Genomic DNA, 20,620 nt, shown 5'->3' on the forward strand with positions numbered 1-20,620 from the left:
CACCGAATCAAATTCATCGTCACTAACTTCAAAAACTTTTACCCGCTCGACCAAATCAGCATGTTTCTTCCAAGCAACTTCCAACTCAGCACGTAGGTTCTTAACCTCCCCTTCGAACTGCTCGCTAAGAAGTTTAAAGGCGTCTCTCTTCTCAGTGAGCTCACAAACTTTAACTTCGAGTTGCTTCAGATCGTCCTGGTACCTTAAAAAGGTCCTATGATGAAGCACCGAGGCCTACGAACACGAAAATAAACACTAAGTTATCTACGAAATAATCTAAGTGTAAATCAAAAAAATCACTTAGTAAAGCATGAAATTACCCGGTTCAGCGCCTGTTTCCTTTGTTTGAAAGGCAAAGTGCATCCACCTCATTCATCTTGGCTTGATCATCCTCGATCACCAAACACCAAAGATAACTGGTTACCCCTACGGGGGCGGAGAGAACTCGGGCATCCTCCGGAAGAGAGATAACAATGGATCGCTTCCGATCAAAATTAGCACTTGGGGTAGGAAATGGATCGACCAATTTCGGGCTCACGAAAGGCCCTCTTGCTTCAAAGGGTGAGCTCTTCCTCAGTATCTCTAAATCGCCAAATCTGTTGGCGTCCTCTGTCGAAAAAACCGCAAAAGGGATCGTTCTCTCTATGGGCCCCCTCGATAGGGCGTTCTTTTGCACCTTGGGCATCGTTGAACATCGACTCTATGAAAGAGGGTGACTCAGCAATCTCTATCGGGCCAAGTGCTTCATGCGGGGCTTTGCCCGCATCCCGGGAAGCTTCAGTTCCTACCTCCTTCTCAGCCTCCCCGACGAGATGAAGATCGGCCTCGCCTCCCTCTAGTTCGGAGGCCTCTTGCCCTTTGACTGCTGTGGCTCGCTGGCCACCAGATCGAAGGCTTCTCCTTCCCCCCTCGGACTCATCCCTCAATCGATACAGTGAGTCTGGAGACAATACTCGAACACTGGTGCTTTCCTTGGGTTTACGTGCCAATCGTTTCCTTGGATTCTTCATCTCGGAGCTCGGAGAACTCGGAGCCCTTTTTCTTTTCTTCTCTTTATCCTGCCCCGAAGAAGATGGTTCGGTGAGGATATCGTCATCATCGGATGGAGGCCTCATTGCGACATCCTTGGAAAGACCTGCATAGAGAAACTAAATGAGTAAGGGCGCAACAGCACAAAGGAAACCTAAGTGTTGTCCACTCAAGAAGGAATCTCACCATGAGAACGGGCCTCCCAACGGCCCTTTGAAAGCTCACGCCATGCGCGTTCGGAATATGGTTTTGCAACACAGTGCCCTCGACCCATTTCTTGAATCGAGAAACTGCATCCGGCATCCGAGCAACAACTGCACCACCACAAAACATTGATGAGAAGGGAGGAATAGGAAAAGCGATGAACAAAATCTTAAAAGCAAGATTATACTTACGAGTCTTGTTTCACTTCTCAGGAAATGGCATATGCTCGACTGGGATCAAATCTGAGGTCTTCACTCGGACAAAGCGACCTAATCAGTCTCGATCCCGATCTTCATTGATGCTCGAGAACGGGTCCTTACTAACCCGACTAGCAAGCTTGATTAGTCCCTCGATAAAGTCGGGGACTATATAAGCGCATGAGATGGTCGAGGGTGAAGGGATACCCCTCCATCTTACTTACGAAAAAATGAAGGAGAACTACTATCTTCCAAAAAGAAGGGTGAATTTGACCAAGGGTCACCTCGTACCTCTTACAGAAGGCAATAATGACCGGGTCCAAGGGACCCAGCGTGAAGGGATAATTGTAAACACTTAAATATCCATCTACGTGGGTAGTAATAGCTTCCTCGGGCTTGGGGACCACTACGTGCTTATTAGCCCAGTTGCCATCTTTCTTGACCTCGGAAAGGACGTCCTTGGTGATTGAGCAAATATATCTCGAGACCGGCACACACTGACCCGGTACCGAGGAGGGCTTCTCGTTCTTGAAATCAGCACCGATCAGGCACCCTCTAGGGATAAACATTTTTAGAGGAGGTTCCGGTACCCGTTCCTCTGTAGCAGCAGACGAAACGTTTGCCTCTACAGCCGATCGCGAGGCAGAAGGAGTTTCTTTTTAGGGAATAGATTTTGAAGTCTTCGCCATTTCTTTGATAGATGAAGAAAAGAGAGTGAGTTTAAAGATTAAGCTTGATGGTTGGGGATAAAAATAGAGCTAAAGTTCTTGTAAAAGGATTTCAGAATAGCCAGAAATTTAATGCTGGGAAGTGTTGGAATTTCTAAGAAACAGGAGTAGAGAAGATTTGGATGTAAAGTTTGAATGAATGAAAAAGGGGATATTTATAATTTCCAAACGACGGTTCAAAGCCAGAGTGGCCGACCAGCAACTGACGCATTTAATGCCATTAAGACGTGATTGACGAGACGTTTCGTTCATTTTGTCATTTCTGACGTAGAGTACCGAGGTGAGAATCGGAAGCTTATATCGTTTCTCGTCATTTACGCTCCGAAAAACGAGGGGACTATCTGTATACGGTCGAAATCGGGCTCGACTATTGCACGACAGATCGGGGCTCGGACCGCGAAGGGTTGAAGGTCGATCCCGAGTCTCATCGAACCAGAACACGAAGTTAGAATGTTGTTCCTAGAGAACATTGAGCACATGATCCCAGAATCGACCCTTACCCCGAATAAGCTTGAGGAAACATTGCCGGTATAACAAACAGAAGACCGAAATAACAGAAGGCTGACATATCCGTAACCGGTCGGATATTTCAGCGGGAATCTCGGTACGTATCAATAAAGAACCAACAAATCAGCAAACCAGGAGATTTTAACCTTTTATAGAATTTTACCTAAATTATGACTCCCCTACTATATAAAGGGGTCTGAATACTTGTAAAATATATTGTAACACGCATCACAAAACAATATATTATTATTCTCGTCAAGTTCTTGTTACTCTCTTGTTGTTTCTGTTCTGATATCAATAAAAGCATTTTTGGCTCGAGGGTGACAAACTTTTTCAGGCTAAGACTGTTCAACTTGTGCGGTTAGCATTTACTTTTCCATTACTTATTTCAATTGCAATCTGATTTGTCGTTCAGTATCAAATTAAATCATGTATCCTTAAAACCACTTATAAATTCAATTGTTATCCGATTTTGAGGATAAACAAAGTTAAAAGTTACTTCTTAAAAAGAATATCCGATGAATTTCATGCTCTCCACCCAGAAGTTCTTCGTTCGCAAACCTCGATTGCGAATATAGAATTTTTATATTTTTTGAATATAGATCAGAAAAAAAATGCTTGAAATGAATTGCTGAAAGCAAGAAAATCAAATAATTTGGTGCTCAAAGTAGATTAGTCGGAATCTCATAATATATATAATGGTCATATTCAAAAATGTTTCCCACTGATCTTCGCTCAAATAGCCAGCAATAGACTCATTTTCTACCTTTTTCATTTACAGATTAAAATGGGAGTTCTTTGCTTTAGGGATGACAATAGACTCATCAAAGAAGGAAACCATCATTCTTTTGGCAGGAAGCGCTCCTTTTTAAATGGGTCATATACAAATTTGAATAAATCAGATTAGCGTAGCGGTTACGGATACAAGATGATTATGCAAGAAAAAAACAAAAAAGTTGAACCAATTACAAGCATGGTCAAGAGGATGATGTTTAACTCAACAAAAATTGAGTAAGGTTACTAAATAGTACAACCTCCGTTCGAGTTTATGTAAACCTATTTCCTTTTTGGTCTATTCCAAAAAAAATGACCCCTTTCTAAATTTGAAAATAATTTTGCTTAAACTTACGATTTTACCCTTAATTAGAAGCTTTTATAATCACACAAATACTTTTGAATTGTTTAGGACCAAAAATTCTAAAAGTCTTCATTTTTTTCTTAAATTTCGTGTCCAAGCAAATATGTTCACATCAATTGAAACGGAGGAGTATATAATTCGGATTCTGTGATGTATCGTTATTACTGAGAATATAGGGTATAAACTGTTGCTCAAAAAGGGGTTGATAAACTTCTTTGAAGAAATACACCAGAAATAAGAATTTACCACTAGAGAATCTCTTTATCACTTTAAAAGGTGGATCAAAACCTCATTTCTTAAACAGAAAAAGGATTATCTTACACTAAAGAATTAGTATAACACCCTCCATAAAAATCATAATCATGCAACATAATTGCAAATTACATAAAACAAAGCAAGTAGTATCCCAAAGCATTATAAACAGAGCACAAGCACTAGTGAATATATGCAAGCAAATATAAGAAACCAGTGGCATTGCCACTTATATCTTGATCATAATATAAAGGGTTGTATTATTCAAGCTACCATGACTGAACAGTTTAAGATAAAACTACTAAGTCGATTTCGACCACTGTCAAGTGGTTTCCACTGCAACTCCATTGCCTCAGGATCAGGACAGCAAGTATATATAGCCATGGAATTACCAGAATAAGACACTGATGTTAAAGCAGCTCCTATTACTAGAAGTTCATTCCCCAGTGACTTGAATGCAATGCCCCATCCCCTGTTTGAATCAGCTCGTACTGGAACTGGCCCTAACTGTTTCCAAGTGTTGGTTTTTTTCAAGTAAACCTTCAGCTGATTCGAAGAAGCCTCGAGCGAGTATAGCTCGTTATTCACGACAGCAAGGAGGGGCGGTGAATGGTAGTCCTGTACCGGATCATCCTTCAACATGTCCGGAATCAGCTCCCATTTGTTCTTAGCCTCGTCGAAGAATTCTCCACACGTTAACTCACCGTTCTTATTCCTTCCCCCGATCACGTAGAATCTGTTGTCCATGTAGCATCCTGAACAAAGTTTTCTATTCCTCTTCATCCTCGGTAGTGGCTCCCACAATCTACTATCGGGGTTGTATCTCTCAGCCGTGTCATAGACCTCACTATTCGGCATAATACCAACACCACCAGCAACAAAAGCAGTGGTACCACAAGTTGCTGATGCAAATAAACACCTCGGATTAACCATAGAGGGACCTTTGTGCCAACTATTTGTTGCTAATTCGAACCTCCAAATAACGAGACCATCGATTTCCCTGCCCGAAACAAGCAAATGTGTGCCTACACAAAGTGATTCCTTATCACTAAATGGGAAGCACTCATCTGATGGTAAATCGGGCAATTTCCTCCGGTACTTGAACTCTCGATCAAACGCCCACCAGTTAGTCTCCCCACTTGCCAACATGAATACTGAAGGTTCTTTAAATCCAATCTCTTTACGAATCTCAAATATCTCACCGCTCTTTAGAAGCATCGAACATCTCTTGTTTACGAGGCAAAGTTTCCAATATTCCCACCTCGGAAACCTGGCTAGAATCAAGCCCTCGACCTGATAGTTGAGAGAGGGATAATCTGCATCCTGAGGTTCTCTACTAGAATTTTCAGCTCTCGAGGATTTGGGTAGAGAGATTCTAACTTTTTTGGAGGAATGGCTCTTGAAAGTGACCCAATCAACATATTTGAGATCAGATTTCTCATCAAGATCATAGTTAGCAGGATGATGATCCAAGTTTATCTTTTCTTCTTCAGATTCTCTTCTGTTTAAGTTCAACATCCTCTTAAGACATTCAGAGCTTTAAATCATCTGCAGTTAGCCTTAAATAGGAACAAACAATTATTACTTAAAAAGTAAAATTGATCAGCAACATGGATCATTGATAAGAAGATAAACATTTCCTTTAAAAAAATTAAAATAGCAAAACCGTGTGAAACAAGATATAGCCTCAAGAATTGAACTTCAAAGATGAGACACAGTATCTCTTCCTTTTCACTATCTTTGAGGAAAACCGGCTACTATAAAGTGTGCCCAAAAATTGGAGGAATAGACCATTTCAGTATTATGTTTGAATTCTGGCGTACGAAGCATCCCGCCTAGATCATGAGGATTCGAGTACGCGCCGCACCCCGGTCAAGGGATCGTATATGATATAGGGTACCATAATGTAAGAATCCACATTGACACAACTTTACCGTTGCTCTAAATCTTCTTCGAATATTGTGTTTGAAACAAACAGGTATTTAACATATTAGTGCATATACCAGCCCTTGTTTTCTACACCCTTTAATATCTTTTGGAGGAAGTGATGGCTAAGAGTAATATGACACAACTTTTCTCTTTAAAGTAATTGCAGTAATTAATCACACAGAAACCGAATAACGAGTAAAAACACCTAATATGACAGAATCAAAGTATTTAAGTTATATATACTTAGCAGGTTAATTAGTTTCCATTCTACTAGGTTACGAATCAATATTTATCATAAAGATTTACTTATAATTAGCTTACCTAATTGTGAATGTATAGAACCTAAACTCAAAATCAGAAGACAAACAGAACTAGTTTCCACGTGCAAACTCGGTATGAAGAGCTATTAGATTTCAAGAATTCATTATTAAATTTCAATAAACTCAAAGAATACCACAGAATGAAAATAATCAAGTTGATATTTTTGTTTTCTTAAGAGGAAATAGATTGGAAAGTTAAGGAAAATGAATTAAACCCGAGTTTATGACTTTTTCCTCGGAAAACAGAAAGAAAAGAAAAACTACAAATCACATTATATTTACTCCAAAATACATTAAAAAATTTAAAACTAACTAAGAGAAAATCATGAATGTATTTACCTTAATTAATTGGATTTTTGAAAATCCAACTAGTTTTTCTTCCTTTATTTCACATCATTTTCCTTCTTGTGCTCCAGTTTTTCTTTCTCCCTCTTCTTGCTCTGTTGTTTAATTTCTTTTTATTTTCTTCCTCTTTAAAAGGGGCTGGAGACAAGGTGATGGCAAGTTGAGAACTTCTCCACTAACCATACTATTTTATATGCTAATGGAGAGTTTATTATATTAAACCATCGTACTGAACTCTTATGGCAGTTATAAAGTATATATTATAAAAATACGAATTAACAATTCGAAGATAAAAAGTTAGCAATTGGCTAGAATCCACGAATCAGCCAATGACATGAACCATTTACCAAAGCTGTAGTGGTTATTATTGCATCACGATCTACTATCAATGTGCCCAAAAAAAAAAAAATAATTTAGGGAGGTAGAAGACCAGATACGGGTTCGGCCAAACCCCTTAGCTTTTGTTTAATTAGTATATTTATGTTAAAAAATTTAGTAAATTATATGTACATATATTAAATTTAAAATTCAATTATTAGTACTAAGTCATCGTTCTAAAATTTAAAACTCATAAAGTTGTAGTTCCACCTCTAATTCTACGTAACTTAGGATGTCTATGTTCTTAACGCACACAAAATATTTTATTCCCTTTATAATAATTATTAGTCTGAAGATTATCTTAAATAAACATACGATATAAGAATTGGTGGTATTAAAGATTTAAAGTATTATATTCACTTGTTTTTTAACGATTTACGGGATTTGAGGTGCTTTACCCCGTTAAAGGGAAAATCTAATACGAAATCAGATTAGTTAGACGTAATGAATTGTGAATAGAGGATGATTAAATCTACAAACAGGGGATAGTACATTGTATTGGAAATACATGCAGCTAATAGCTTAATAAAGAGTTCCAGTTCTGATGCTTTCTTATTTGAACCTTTTTAATATGTTCATCATACCTTTCTTGATCTTGTTATCAATAAAAATATTCATGTACAAATCTGTCGTTAATTTGTACTCAATAAGAAATTCAAATTAAAATATATCTTATAAAAATATTGTGAAATTAGTTTTGAATAGTCAAAAATAGTACAAGAACAAAAAAGATTATCACAATAATATTGGCTAATTAAATTACAAACAAGGCCAGCATGGCTACATTATGACTATAATTTTACGAAAAAATGCAAGAGACAAAAGAAAAGTTAAAGATCTACTAGTATTATCTTTTCAATCTTTTTTCCCATTACATAAAGGATCAGGGAAGAAAAGAGGAAATTATAAATCAATCTTTACATTATGAGAATATATATGTTGGTATAAATTTACACGCATTCAATACTTACATCAAATGAGTAAATAATTGACATATGGTGTATGATGTATTTTGCTACTTGTTGTATGTACTGTACACATGCGGAGTTCTTTGCGTTTTGCACCCTTAGCATGTGCGTTCTTTTGTGATTTGCACTTTATCCTATAATAATTGATAAATGGCACCCTAATCTTCTTATTTCTTTGCAAAACGATAAAAGCAATTTCCCCAATTTATGAGGGGGAAAAAAAAAAGGAATAGTAGAATTTGTATTATTTTCCTAAAATTCATTATACGTGTCGCACGCTGTGTAGAATTGTAGATACTCATTTGCAGTATTTCCCATATGTGTGTATATGAAATTAATTAGATTTAAGGCGATGACCTATAAATAAAGAAAGAAAAAGCACTTGATATTTGAAGGTAGAAAGAGTTTGAATTATGCCTATTTTTCCCTTATAAATTATGGAAAGGATTTCTTCTATGGTTTGCAAAGAAATAATGATATTAAAACGTAATGCAAAATATAAAAGAGAAAGGTGCAAAACGCAGAAAAACTCCAGAAATGAGCTACTAAAGATCTGAAGCGTAAAAATTTGTTAACTTATTCTTAAAGGTGGAGAGTTTCATTCTTGCTAAACCTTTCCTTTTTAGGTTTTCCATCTTCCTACCCCAATAGTAAAATTTAAACATTATAGTAACCAAAATTAATTAAATTAATTACAACCATGCGCAGAGAAAGTGCTATAGACGCAACCCTAGAAAGTGGAAGTCCCCATTGGATAAGCCCTCTTTGTTTTTTTGTATTTTATTCCAAGATTTCTTGCTGCCTGTCCACTGATTAGTTGGTAGATTAACCTTTTTAATCTTTTTTGGTTCTACTTTCTATACATTTAAAGTTTTTAATTATGTTAAGCCCCAAGTTTCACTGTCATAATCGTGTTGGTTTTGCATTTGCACAAGAAAGTGTGTCCCCAAATTTCAAAAAGTTGAAAATAACAAATTATTAATCTTTTTCTTTTCTTTTTTTCATTTTGTTGGCTTTGTTGATTTTTTTAATTGCAAGTTTTTCCTCAAGACCCTATTTGGAAAACGGGTTTCGAAAGACTGAATAAAATGTAAAAGTACTTAATATGTCTTTGGTTTGAAGAGAATTATTATTTTATGGAAAATATTTTTTCGGTGTTTGGCTGGTAATGAAAATGATTTTCACTCTTATGTGAGGGTAGTCATTTTTCCCTTTTGATGGATAACTTTTACTAGAAAAATAACTTCTATCATATCAAAAACTAGCAAATGATTTCCTTACAGAAAATAATTTTCTAAAAAATAGCATCCCTCCTACAAAACATATCCTTTGTAACTTAATTAGGGTTTCTTTAGCAAAAATTTGTAGCTTTACCAGTTTACCTAATAGTGATTCCATTTAGGAAAAAATTCTTTTAATTGTATCCATGTACAAATGCTAAGTGTGCATGAGTTATTAAAACATTCGCCACAAAAATACAATTGAAATTTTTTTCTACTAGTTTAATGAAATAATATTTAACAATACGCACAAACTTTGGGACTTACCAATAAAAAACTCCAAATATTGTGGATAATAGGAGTTAAATTGTGACAGTCCAAACATTTGGGCCATCTTATGACATTATTGGCTTTAGAAGGTTAAAAAGTTGCCAGCTCTTAGAAATTACTGCACATCGGAGTGGATCTTATGCATATAGTCGAATTTATTATTTACTTTATTTAATCAGTATCTAAATTCGATATTAATTATAATTATATATATACTATAAATAAATTATACGTATATTATATATCCCTGTTTAGTTTTAGCTTATCAGTATCTTAAACTTGAAAAGAATATAAACCATTAAATAATCACCTTCAATAAAATTTTCTACTAGCCTAGGCACCTGACAGCCTACACGGGTATTGAACATATTTTTTTTCTAAAGAAAAGAATACTCTGTATTAAAATTGAAGGAGTCTAATTATTACATAACATAGGGGTAGATGGCATTGCGATTGTCCCCAATCTATCTTTATTAAAAGCATTTAAAACAAAATACGGAGGAATTTTCCAGTAGATTATGTTGTCTTCCTCCATTGCTGATGATTGGATGGAACGTTCGTACTTTGCTAGAGCGTCAGCCACATAGTTGCCTTGCCTATATATATATGGGTTATAGCCTCTGATCTAACAACATCAAGAAGAAAACTGCAATCATTAAGAAGATGTGAGAATCGATGATGTTTAACCTTAAATAAATTACATAATAATTGCGAATCTGTTTTCACAATAATTGGAAAGAGATTTTTTGTGAAGGAGAGTTCCAGTCCGGCTAGTAGTGCGAGCATCTCAACGTGTAGGGCGGAAGTTGCAGTCAGTTTCTGCGCAAAATCCACGATCTGTGAACCACCGTGGTCTCTAATGATTCCCCCAGTACCACTGTTTAGGAATTTGGGTCATAAGCTCCATCGACGTTTATTTTGTAATGACTCGTGGGTGGTGGTAGCCACGTTACTAGGATTTGTTGCCTGGGTTTTGAGGTTGTTATAGTGTGAGTGAGTGATAGAAATTCTGCTACTTGTAGCAGGATTTTTTTTTTGGCATGTAGTGGTTGAAGTATTGTTGAAGAGGTTTGAGTTCCTATTAATCCATATGTTCCAGAGGATGAACGGTAGTAGGGTGGAGTATGGGGTTTTAAGGGAGGTATTTGGTGTGTGGATGGTAGTGTCTTTGTTGTACCTTTATTTCATCCAGTTGGCAAAGTTATGTGGTTGAGGCATGCGTAAGTTGAACAAAGACCATAAGTGGCAGGAGTGTTTGTGTGAAAAGAAGATGTGATTTATGTCTTCCACTATATTTGGGCCTGGATCATGTGGCGCATACGTCCATTATTCGGAAGCCAATTGTCATTCCAGAGGTTGATGTTTGTTCCATCCCTTATGCTCCAAGAGATTCTCACTTGGAAGAGGTCAGTGACTTTGGTTATACTTTTCCATATGTATGAATCAGATGACTTGGCCTGGTATGTCCGAGCTTGGCTATGCTAAACATATTTTGCACGAAGTATTTGACCCATAATGAGTTTGCACTCCTACGGAAATGCCAAATTAGCTCTGCTAGTATAGCATGATTTTTATGAGCAGTTTTATATAGTCCTAGCCCTCTTAGTGATTTAGAAGTGGTTACAATCTCCCAGTGGGCAAAGCAGACTTATTCTTTTCCCGGGTTTGATCCCCAAAGAAAATTTCGTTGGATGTGGTCTATGTGATTCCTAGTGGAGGTTGGTAATAAATTATTTTGTATGGAGTAGTTAGGAATGGTGGCCAAGACTGAGTGTAGTAGGGTAGTTCTTCCTGCCATGTTGAAAGTTTTTACTTTCAAACAGGAGAGCTTATTGTTCATTTTATCGATAATGAATTGGTAATCCTTACCTTTGGGGAAGTGATTTGTTAGGTGAAAGTCAAGGTATTTTCCAAAGTTAGCGAACTTGCGTTGTTTCTAAGTGGTAATCGATGCATTATTGAGTGTAGGTGTTTGTGAGAGTTTTTCTTTGGGTTGTGGAGTTGAGAGATTGGAAGTAGTGGACATATAGTGGAGTCGGGGTAATGGCGTGGGAGTAGGTATTAGTAGGGGGTCATTATTGTGATGGGAGTTGATGGGATGTGACCGTCCGACGGTAGAGTGCTATGAATCCATATTGGAGAGAGCTAGATTTGGCGCAGCAGATCTCTATTGTGCATTTAATGCACTAAGCGAGGTGATCATTTGTACCATACTAGGGGTGGAGGTAGTATGTAGTAATAGGGGTTTGGTACTTTGGTGTGATATATTCGGGTTGGATATATTTGAGGTTCTTTTCTCATTAATGAGTTGGAGGCCTGGGTGTACTTCGTTTGGTAGAATATTTGGGGGAATATTTGTTTTTGTAGTGATTATTATCGGAGTATTTATTTCAGGTGGTGTAATAATAGTAGTGAGGTTATTTGAAAGATGTTTGTTGGAAAGGTCGTTTTTGGATTGTAGGGGGCAGTGGTGATTGGATTGTTTGAGGAGGTGTAGGTGTACAAGTAAGGATTACCTGATTTGGTATTGGCATTGGTATGACAACGGTTAGTGCCAGGTGGTAGGTGTTCTGATAGGACAGAGAAAGGGTTGTGTGTGGGGATAGGAAATGAGGCTTGTATTTTTGTGGTCTTTTTTCATGTTGTTTTTGTGAGTCAACACCCTCTGCGTTAGATGCATACGTGGATCTTTACCTTGCATGTGTGTTTTTTTGCTCAATTTGTGGTGGGGTAGGTTTCACTTGGCTATTTTGATATGGGTGACGTGACTTGAAATTCTCGTGGGGGTTGCTCGAGTGTTGTGGGTACTGGGTAGGCTTCTTGGGGACTGTGGTAGGCTACTCGCTCCGTTTAGTCGTTTATTTCTGTGGGTAAAAATTCAACTCCGATGGTTTGATTTCTCCCATCTTGATTTAATATAGAACTCTCCTCTTCCCATTTTGTGATGTTGTTGGTAGGGGTGTTGAGGTTTGGTATTCTTCTTTTTCCTTTTTTCATGCTTGCATCATTCTTGTAGGTTTCTCTTTCTGGGTTGGGATTGACGACTGGTGCTGGTCTTGGTTGTTGAGTATCGGCCTGCTCTTTTCTTCTCCATTTTGGGTATAACACTGTTTCCAACGCCCTTTATCTATTTCTGTGTGCATGTTGTCAGCATTGTTTGGTGTGATTACTTGTGGTCCCTTCTTTGTTGTACATTGATTGTGTTTATGTCCTAAGCAACCACACAAAGTACATAAGGAGTATGTGTCTTCATAATGTATTTGTTGGAGATGAGTTCCCAATAAAACTGATGTTGGTAATATTTTGTCTATTGGTACCAGAATGCATAGTCTTGCATACTGACCTCTGCTAGCTTGGGCCGTGCAATTATCGATTTTTAGAAGTGTCCCTAGTATCTGTCCAATCCTTGTTAGGATTAGGATGTCATAGAATTCAGTAGGTAAGTCTTGTAATCGTATCCATATTGTGGCAATGAGTGGTTTTGTCTCATATGGGTTGAATTTCGATTCCCATTGTCTTATCGATAAATATTGCGATCCAATGAATCATGGACCCTGTTGCAGTGCTTTATTGTAATTGTCGTGTGAAATAAATTTAATGAGACATAAGTCATTACCTAGATCTACTTTATGGAAATCTTGTCCCTTTGTTGGATGTACCCTAACCTCCTCCCAAGCAGCTTAATGATGATGGATTGCTTCCATGGTTGGTATAGTCTTTCTTTGTTGAAATATGAATGAAGTTTGGGTGATTTTTCGAATTTATGTTTTCATCTTCAAGGGATATGTTGCTGAAAGATTTGCATTCAAAGTCTAGAGGTGTGTTGGTGTTGTCAGAAGAGATTAGTTTTTCTTTGAAGCTATTTTTTCCGATTGACTCTTCCTTTGGTCTGCTTCTGCTTCTGAGTAACTGGTCTGCTTCTTCATCATTCATTATTGTGTCGTTTATTTCTTCCATTTGCTTGGTTGATTGTTGATTGATTGAAGATATTAACCTTCCTCTCTAATTTTCTAGAGCCATATTCTCTTGATGCACAACGAATCCATTTTTCTAAGAGGCGGTATTGAACATCAGACAATTTTTAACTGTAACCGCATATAATCATGACAAAGTCTAACCATGTTTTTAGATTTGCCGTATTAAACTAATAAGCATCAGATATAATTACCAAATATTCTATCTTCAAAATAAAAAGCGAGGCGAGATCCAATATCATGCCCCAAATATAAGGAACAATTAAACAAATTAGAGACGAATTGAGAATTTTAAATATGATTGTACGAGTAACATACTAACATGTGATATATTTTGTAGCCGTATTATCCGTTTTTATCTAGTAAATTCTTTGACTACAATACATTGGATAGAAAACATAAGTGTCATATAAATTTGTATTCCATCTTACTATATAGCACTTTACTTTTTCATTATATTTTATGTGAGATTTGTGTAAGGTATTATATGCAAATGTCTTTTCAAATTTGTCATTTTAGAAGCATGTCAATCCTTCTGCTTGACCTGCGTGCTTGCCATCATGCACATCACACGCATCCCTTAGTAGGGACTCATTGTTTTCGCTGAAATTTACCCCATCATCATACTGTTGGAGTCTCGGTCTGACATTATACTTGTCACAACCTAAACCCATGCATGTCATGTATTGTTCGCTTTGACCCAACATACCACACAAAATTTGACTTTACGGAGAGTACACCACAACAAGTGCAAAACATATATATTATGTGAATTTATGCTTTGTCTTATATATATATCTATTTACTTTTTTATCTATTTCCGATATAGAATTTACCTAAGATATTTTATACACCCTTTTTCAAAAGTTGGCTAATTTAAAGCCTCCCAATTTTTTTCTCAATCCACTTTTATTAGCTCGTCGTTTGGCAAGGACGCCACGTAACCAGCATACACGGACTTGCTGACTTCTAAAACCATGCATCCGCCCCTAGAATAGACCGATAGATTTTGGAAATCCAAGTTATCGTATGGATAACATAGATTAATTTTAAAGGGCAAAATACTTTAACTTTGATTAGTCGCTAATGATGGCTAGCATTGCATCCTTATTGGAAAGCATTGTCATTAAATTAAATCTTAGAGAGTCGCAATTTGCCTAAAGTTTGTCATTCTTTCAGTTGCTGATTTGTCATGGGAAATCTCAAATTATGAACTTTTTATATGCCATCACTCTAATTGATGATCTTTGATTTACTTTTCTATATATCATTTGGAAGGACACTTCAGCGTATGTAATATTAAGATACAAGTTTAACTTAACTCGTAACTTTTAGCGAAGAACATAAATTTATGGGTAAAAATTTATTAAAATTGTAACATATAATATATATAAACCTTATCTTTAAAAATATAATGAGTTCAATATTAAATTTTTTAAAAGTTAAACCAATAGAATTTAAGTCGTGGTTATCAACTCTTGGTGTTACATAGAGATCAAAGCAACTTATCAAAGTCTAACTTTCACTTTCTTTTTAAATCTGCTTATCTTTTCTAGATTTAAGTTATATATACTGATATCATAAAAAGCTTTTACATTATTGCAAAATATAATTAGAATAACAAGAAGTTAATTTGTCTTTTACGTTACCATATCGTCTATACATACATATGTATGTAGGTATGTATTGTCGATATGGTAACCTAAAAGACATATTAACTTCTTGTTATATACATACACATATGGTGGTGAGAGTAGAGGTGGGGGGAAGGGAGTGTTGAGGGGTGCGGGTGTGGGGATAGGTGGGAAAAATGGCGGAGAAGGTTGAAAAAGAGTTTTGGAAAATATTTGATTTCCTTTTGGTTAGTTTGGTTAGGAAATTATTTTTTTCTAATCGGAGGAAAGTGAGTTCATGAGAAAAATATTTTTCAAAATATTTAATTCAAGCAAACATGAAAAAATTAGACTTCAAACCAAATATGCCCTCTGTGTAATATAAATTCATCGTTATTGTATACTTTTTATAATGTACGACTTTTTCATTTAAGAAAATGAATTGAGAATAAAAAACAGTCTCCTAAATAGATGCCTGATCTTGGGCAACGAGCCAAGGTCTTATCATATCTATTAAATTTTCTTACATGAATTATGATCATTGTACCACCCTTTTGAACGACTGGAAAATAAAGATTAATACTTGACTGAACAAAACCATTATTAGATAAAAGCATATACTGCAATCCTTTTTAGCAAGAAAAAGAGCAAAATTTTCTTATTTTAATGATTGTCCCTTAGGGGTCGTTTGATTTGTGGGAGAGAAAATAACAATTACAAAGTAAAATGCGTGATTATATCTCACGTATGATTGCATTTTCGATTTCAGAATTAGCAATCCTTAGATTAGTTATAATACAAGTGTGATGTTATTTTTAAACAACTTCAATGCGGAATAACAGTCTTAGAATAACTAATCAAGATATAAAATACCAAAATGACCAAGACCCCCTTCTCCAATGCTCTTCTTTCATAGTTCTTTAAAAAATCCAAGGTAAAAACTGAAAGTAAGAGTTTTTCCCAATTTATTTAGTGCAAAACCAAACACATATTTTATATTTTACTATGTATATCTCATTTTAATACAATAATATAACGACCCAACCAGTCGTTTTGAGCATTTGCATTCCGTTCAGCTGTTTGAAATCTTGAGTAGTTTCATATGATTCATTTTGATTTGTTCGAATCGTTGGTTTTGGTTTTCAGATGATTCGGGATCAATTCAGAAGAGGGATTCTTATGTTAGAAGCTTTGAGTTGGAAGAGTTGACCAAGTTTGAGTTTTGCGTATTTGACCTCAGATCGAAGCTTTGATGGTTCCGTTAGGTTCGGACGGTGATTTTTGACTTGGGCGTATGCCCGGATATGCAATTGGATATTTCTAAAAGGTTCGGCACTAATTGCAAAGTTAGAAATTTGAAGGTTTGGAATGTTCATAAGTTTGACCGAGAGTTGACTTTGATGATATCGGGTTCAGATTGTAGTTTCGGGAATTGGAATAGCTTCGTTATGTCATTTGAGACTCTTGTGCAAAATTTGAGTTCATTCCGAGTCGATTTGATATGTTTCGGCACGAGTTTTGGAAGTTAAAAGTTCAAAAGTTCATTAAGTTCGATTTGAGGCGTGATTCGTAGTTTTGATATTGTTATGCGTGATTTAATGCCTCGAGTAAGTCCGTGTTATGTTATGAGTCTTGTTGGTATGTTCGGACGGGGTCCTAAGGGGCTCGGGTGAGTTTCAGACCATTTTGGGCCATGTTAGTTCTAATGGTTTTGGTCTTCTTCGCGATCGCGTAGTGCAATTGGGACTGTTTGATGTTTGTTCTCCGCGTTAGCACTTCAAAGATCGCGTTTGCATTGGGTTGAAGTTTTTAGTCTTCGCGTTCGGGTCCATGACTATGTGTTCGCGTAGTGTTGAGCGGGACTGGTCAGTCTTGATGGGTTCTTCATCGCGTTCGCGTCCGCGATCACGGAGGTTTGGCATTGTGCTTCATCACGTTCGTGAGGATGTTGTCGCGAATGCATAGAATAAAGTGAGGCATTGTGAGTTTGTACTTCGCGAACGCGAGGCTGTTACCGCCTTCGCGAAGGATATTGCTGGAACAGTGTTATAAAGTACTCCATTTCGAAGGTTTCAAACATTTTAGCATATTTTGAGCTCGGAATTGGACGATTTTGGAGGCGATTTTCGTCACATGGATTAGGGTAAGTATTTTCTACTCGATTTTTTATTATATTCCGTGATTCCATCTTCGTTTTTGGCATTGAATTCCTGATTCAAAAGAGAAATTGGGGGGTTTGTCTAAATTTTCCTAAATTAAAATTTTGAGTTTTGAACATCGATTCGATGTTAGTTTTGAGTGAAACTAGTATGGTTTGACTCATAAGTGAATGGGTTAGCGGATTTTGTGAATTTTGCCGGGTTTCGAGGTGTGTGCCCGGATTTGACTTTTTGGTTGACTTTGAGTAAATGTGTAAAGATTCGACCTTTATCGATTGGGTTTGATTCCTATGACATTAATTTATGATTTTGAGATACTTTTGGCTAGTTTCGAGCCGTTCGGAGGATGGCTTGAGCGGTATATCGCTTCTAGTGTATCGATTTAGCTTGTTTGAGGTAAGTGTCTTGCCTAACTTTGTTGAGAGACTTTTCCTAGTAATTGACATTATTTGATACATGAGGAGGTGATGCATATATGAGTTGACGAGCGTATATGCATGTGCCAGGGTTAATCATGCTCGGGTATAAATTATACGATTAATTGTGCCTTGTAGAATTTCGTAACCTTCTTGTTTCATGCCCTACTTGACTTCTAGATTACTAAGAATATAAAATTAAATGCTAGAAACCAAGATTTAACTCATTATAACTTGATTAAAATTTGAGGATTTTTGTGAAACTATTGACGTGTTTAATTCGGTCATCATCATGCTTAATTACTAATACATCATTACGACCGTTATTCTTGAGATATTGGATTCTATACTTGAGTTGAAGATCATTTTTGAGACTTATTGAAATACTTGGGCAATAAGGTTCTTGAGGCTCATCGAATTGTCTTTGGCTTGAAAGTTGTGATTGATGTTCATTTAGAATATTCATTTAATCACTATCCTTGATGATATTAATGCTTGTTACCTTGCTTGTCATTGATATGCATATGCTTGGTTAGGAAGAGTGTAAATCACGAAGGGTGATGTCGTGCTATTGCATATACATTATTATGTGAGGAAGAGTATAAAGTACGAAGGGTGATACCATGCCATTTTATTTACATTATCATGTGAGAATGAGAATTAAAATATAAAGGGCAATGCCGTGCCATTCCATTTACACTATCATGATCCCATTTATATTATCATGTGAGGATGATAGTAAAAACACGAAGGGTGATGCGTGCCATTTCACTTACATTATCACGTGAGGGTGAGAGTAAAAGCACAAAGGGTGATGCCGTGCCATTTCATTTACATTATCATATTTATAAATTATCATGTGTTCATGGCACGAAGGGTGTTTCCGTGCAGGCGAGGACGAGGGACATGTATTATGTTGTGATATCTTTTCCTTGTGTACACATTCATGCCTCTACCTTGATCTGTTACTGTTGCACCTATGTATTTTATGTGATTTGTTGTTGTTGTTCGGTCTTTGTCCTCTGTCTCAGTTGTTGTTGTGTTGTTCATCCCTTCTATCTGTTTAACTTGCAAATATCATTTTTTCTTCTTGTTGTTATATCTATATCCATGCCGTTTCTCATTTGTTGCACTTTCGTCTAAGCCTTGTACCATGTTAGTTGTTCATGCCTTTTATTTGTTAGCTCATGAAGATCATGCTATCCCTCTTATTTGTTATATATGCATCTAGGCCTTCTACCATGTTAGTTGGTGGAATTTATGTTCTTCTTTCCTAATTGTTGTCATTACTTCTATGCCTTTTACCTAATCTATCACCGTTGTCCATATGTAGTGCCTTGTTCGTTATTGCTACATGTGTGTTTTCCACTTTGACATTATTGTTATTGACATTCTTTCACCCAGTTATTACTGTTATAGGCATATTTGGTGAGGATGAGATAAATATACGAAGGGTGTTTCCGTGCCATTCGATTTGATATCTTAAGTACATTTCTCATACTATGAAAGTTATAGATTTACTACCATGGTTTGTTGGTTATCGCTTTAGGGAAAGGATTGGTCGTGATATTGAGGAATGTTAATCGTGATTTTCTTCTAGTCATCATTTATTGCTTCGCATTTTCGTTTCTTGTACTCTTTCCTGTTATGTTGTAGTATCGTTCTATTGCTAGTCTACTGCACAAGTTATATCAGTGACTATCTTTTAACTAAAAAGTCTCATCACTACTTCACCGAGATTAGTCAAGATACTTATTGAGTACATGGGATCGGTTGTACTCATACTACACTTCTGCACCTTGCATGCAGATCTTGGAGCGGAGCTGCGATGGATGACGGGAGTTGGCTCTGAAGACATTCGTGCCTTCCGTGTGTGGCTACCACTTGTCCCTGGGTAGTTCTAGAATTAAATTCTACTTATGTACATTTTGAGCAGAAGTTGTATCCATTTCATATCAATTTTTGCAATAATCCAGTCTCAGTAGCTCATGACTTGTACTACTAGTCCTTGGGATATTGTATGGAATCCAAATATATCATTTGTTGATCACTTTTATTTTTTTAGAATTATGTTAACTGTTAATTGGCTGATCGAACAGGTTGGGTTAGGTGCCATCACGACTAGTGGATTTTGGACTGTAACAAATAAACTAAATATTTACCATAGTATATCCACTAAATAATTCTTTGTTATTTAATTCACTTATTATAGTCATATTATTATAATCTTGGTAAACTTGTTTACCAACCAAATGATCCCTTAGCTTATTCTTCACTATTCTAACAAAAATATTTGAAGAACATAACCCCTTAATCCATGTTCGAAAAAACATGAAAATTCTCCACTTGGTAGCTAGTCAGCACCTATCATTCTCTTCCTTTTTCTTTTTTATTTTTGTTGAGAAAATTACCTAGTTTGGCAACCTAGAGCAAAAAAAAACTATTAATATTAGTTCCACTAATTAAAATAAAATACTATGGTTGATAATATTGTTGACATTTATTGGACTTAATTTTGAAGACGTAACTAATGACATCCACAACATAACTCTAAATGAGATAGATTCGGTCGTATTCAATATAATTAACTCAGCTATCAGTCGAAGTCGAATATCACCGAAAACCATATGAGGGCGATCAATCTAGTTGAGGAATTGTCACTAATCACTACAACTTTATGCATGTATAGCTACGGTCTCTTAGCTACGAATTTAAAAACAAACGTGGCTATTACCAAATATTAGCCACAAAAATTACAATTTGGTGGCTATTCAAAATTTCGTAAAATTTCTTAGCTACACAAGTTAAACTGACAAAGCTAATTTTTTTTATTTTTGCTATAGTTTCTAATTATCGTGGCAATAACTGCCAAAATAGCTACAAAAGATAAAAACTGATAAAGCTAATTTCTCA

General features: G+C 36.3%; 1 protein-coding gene across 1 annotated transcript; it reads right to left on the bottom strand.

The window, feature by feature from the left end:
- Nucleotides 1–4,259: 4,259 nt before the first annotated feature.
- On the bottom strand, nucleotides 4,260–6,784 carry LOC107832339 (F-box/kelch-repeat protein At3g27150-like). The gene is made up of 2 exons (XM_016660163.2): nucleotides 6,644–6,784; nucleotides 4,260–5,614 (listed from the first exon to the last, which is right to left on the bottom strand). Exon 2 carries the CDS (start codon nucleotides 5,571–5,573, stop codon nucleotides 4,320–4,322), a length of 1,254 nt encoding a protein of 417 aa, XP_016515649.1. The 5' UTR covers nucleotides 5,574–5,614; nucleotides 6,644–6,784; the 3' UTR covers nucleotides 4,260–4,319.
- Between the last annotated feature and the right edge of the window lie 13,836 nt (nucleotides 6,785–20,620).

This window comes from Nicotiana tabacum, chromosome 9, assembly GCF_000715075.1.
Source record: "Nicotiana tabacum cultivar K326 chromosome 9, ASM71507v2, whole genome shotgun sequence".
NCBI lineage: Eukaryota > Viridiplantae > Streptophyta > Magnoliopsida > Solanales > Solanaceae > Nicotiana > Nicotiana tabacum.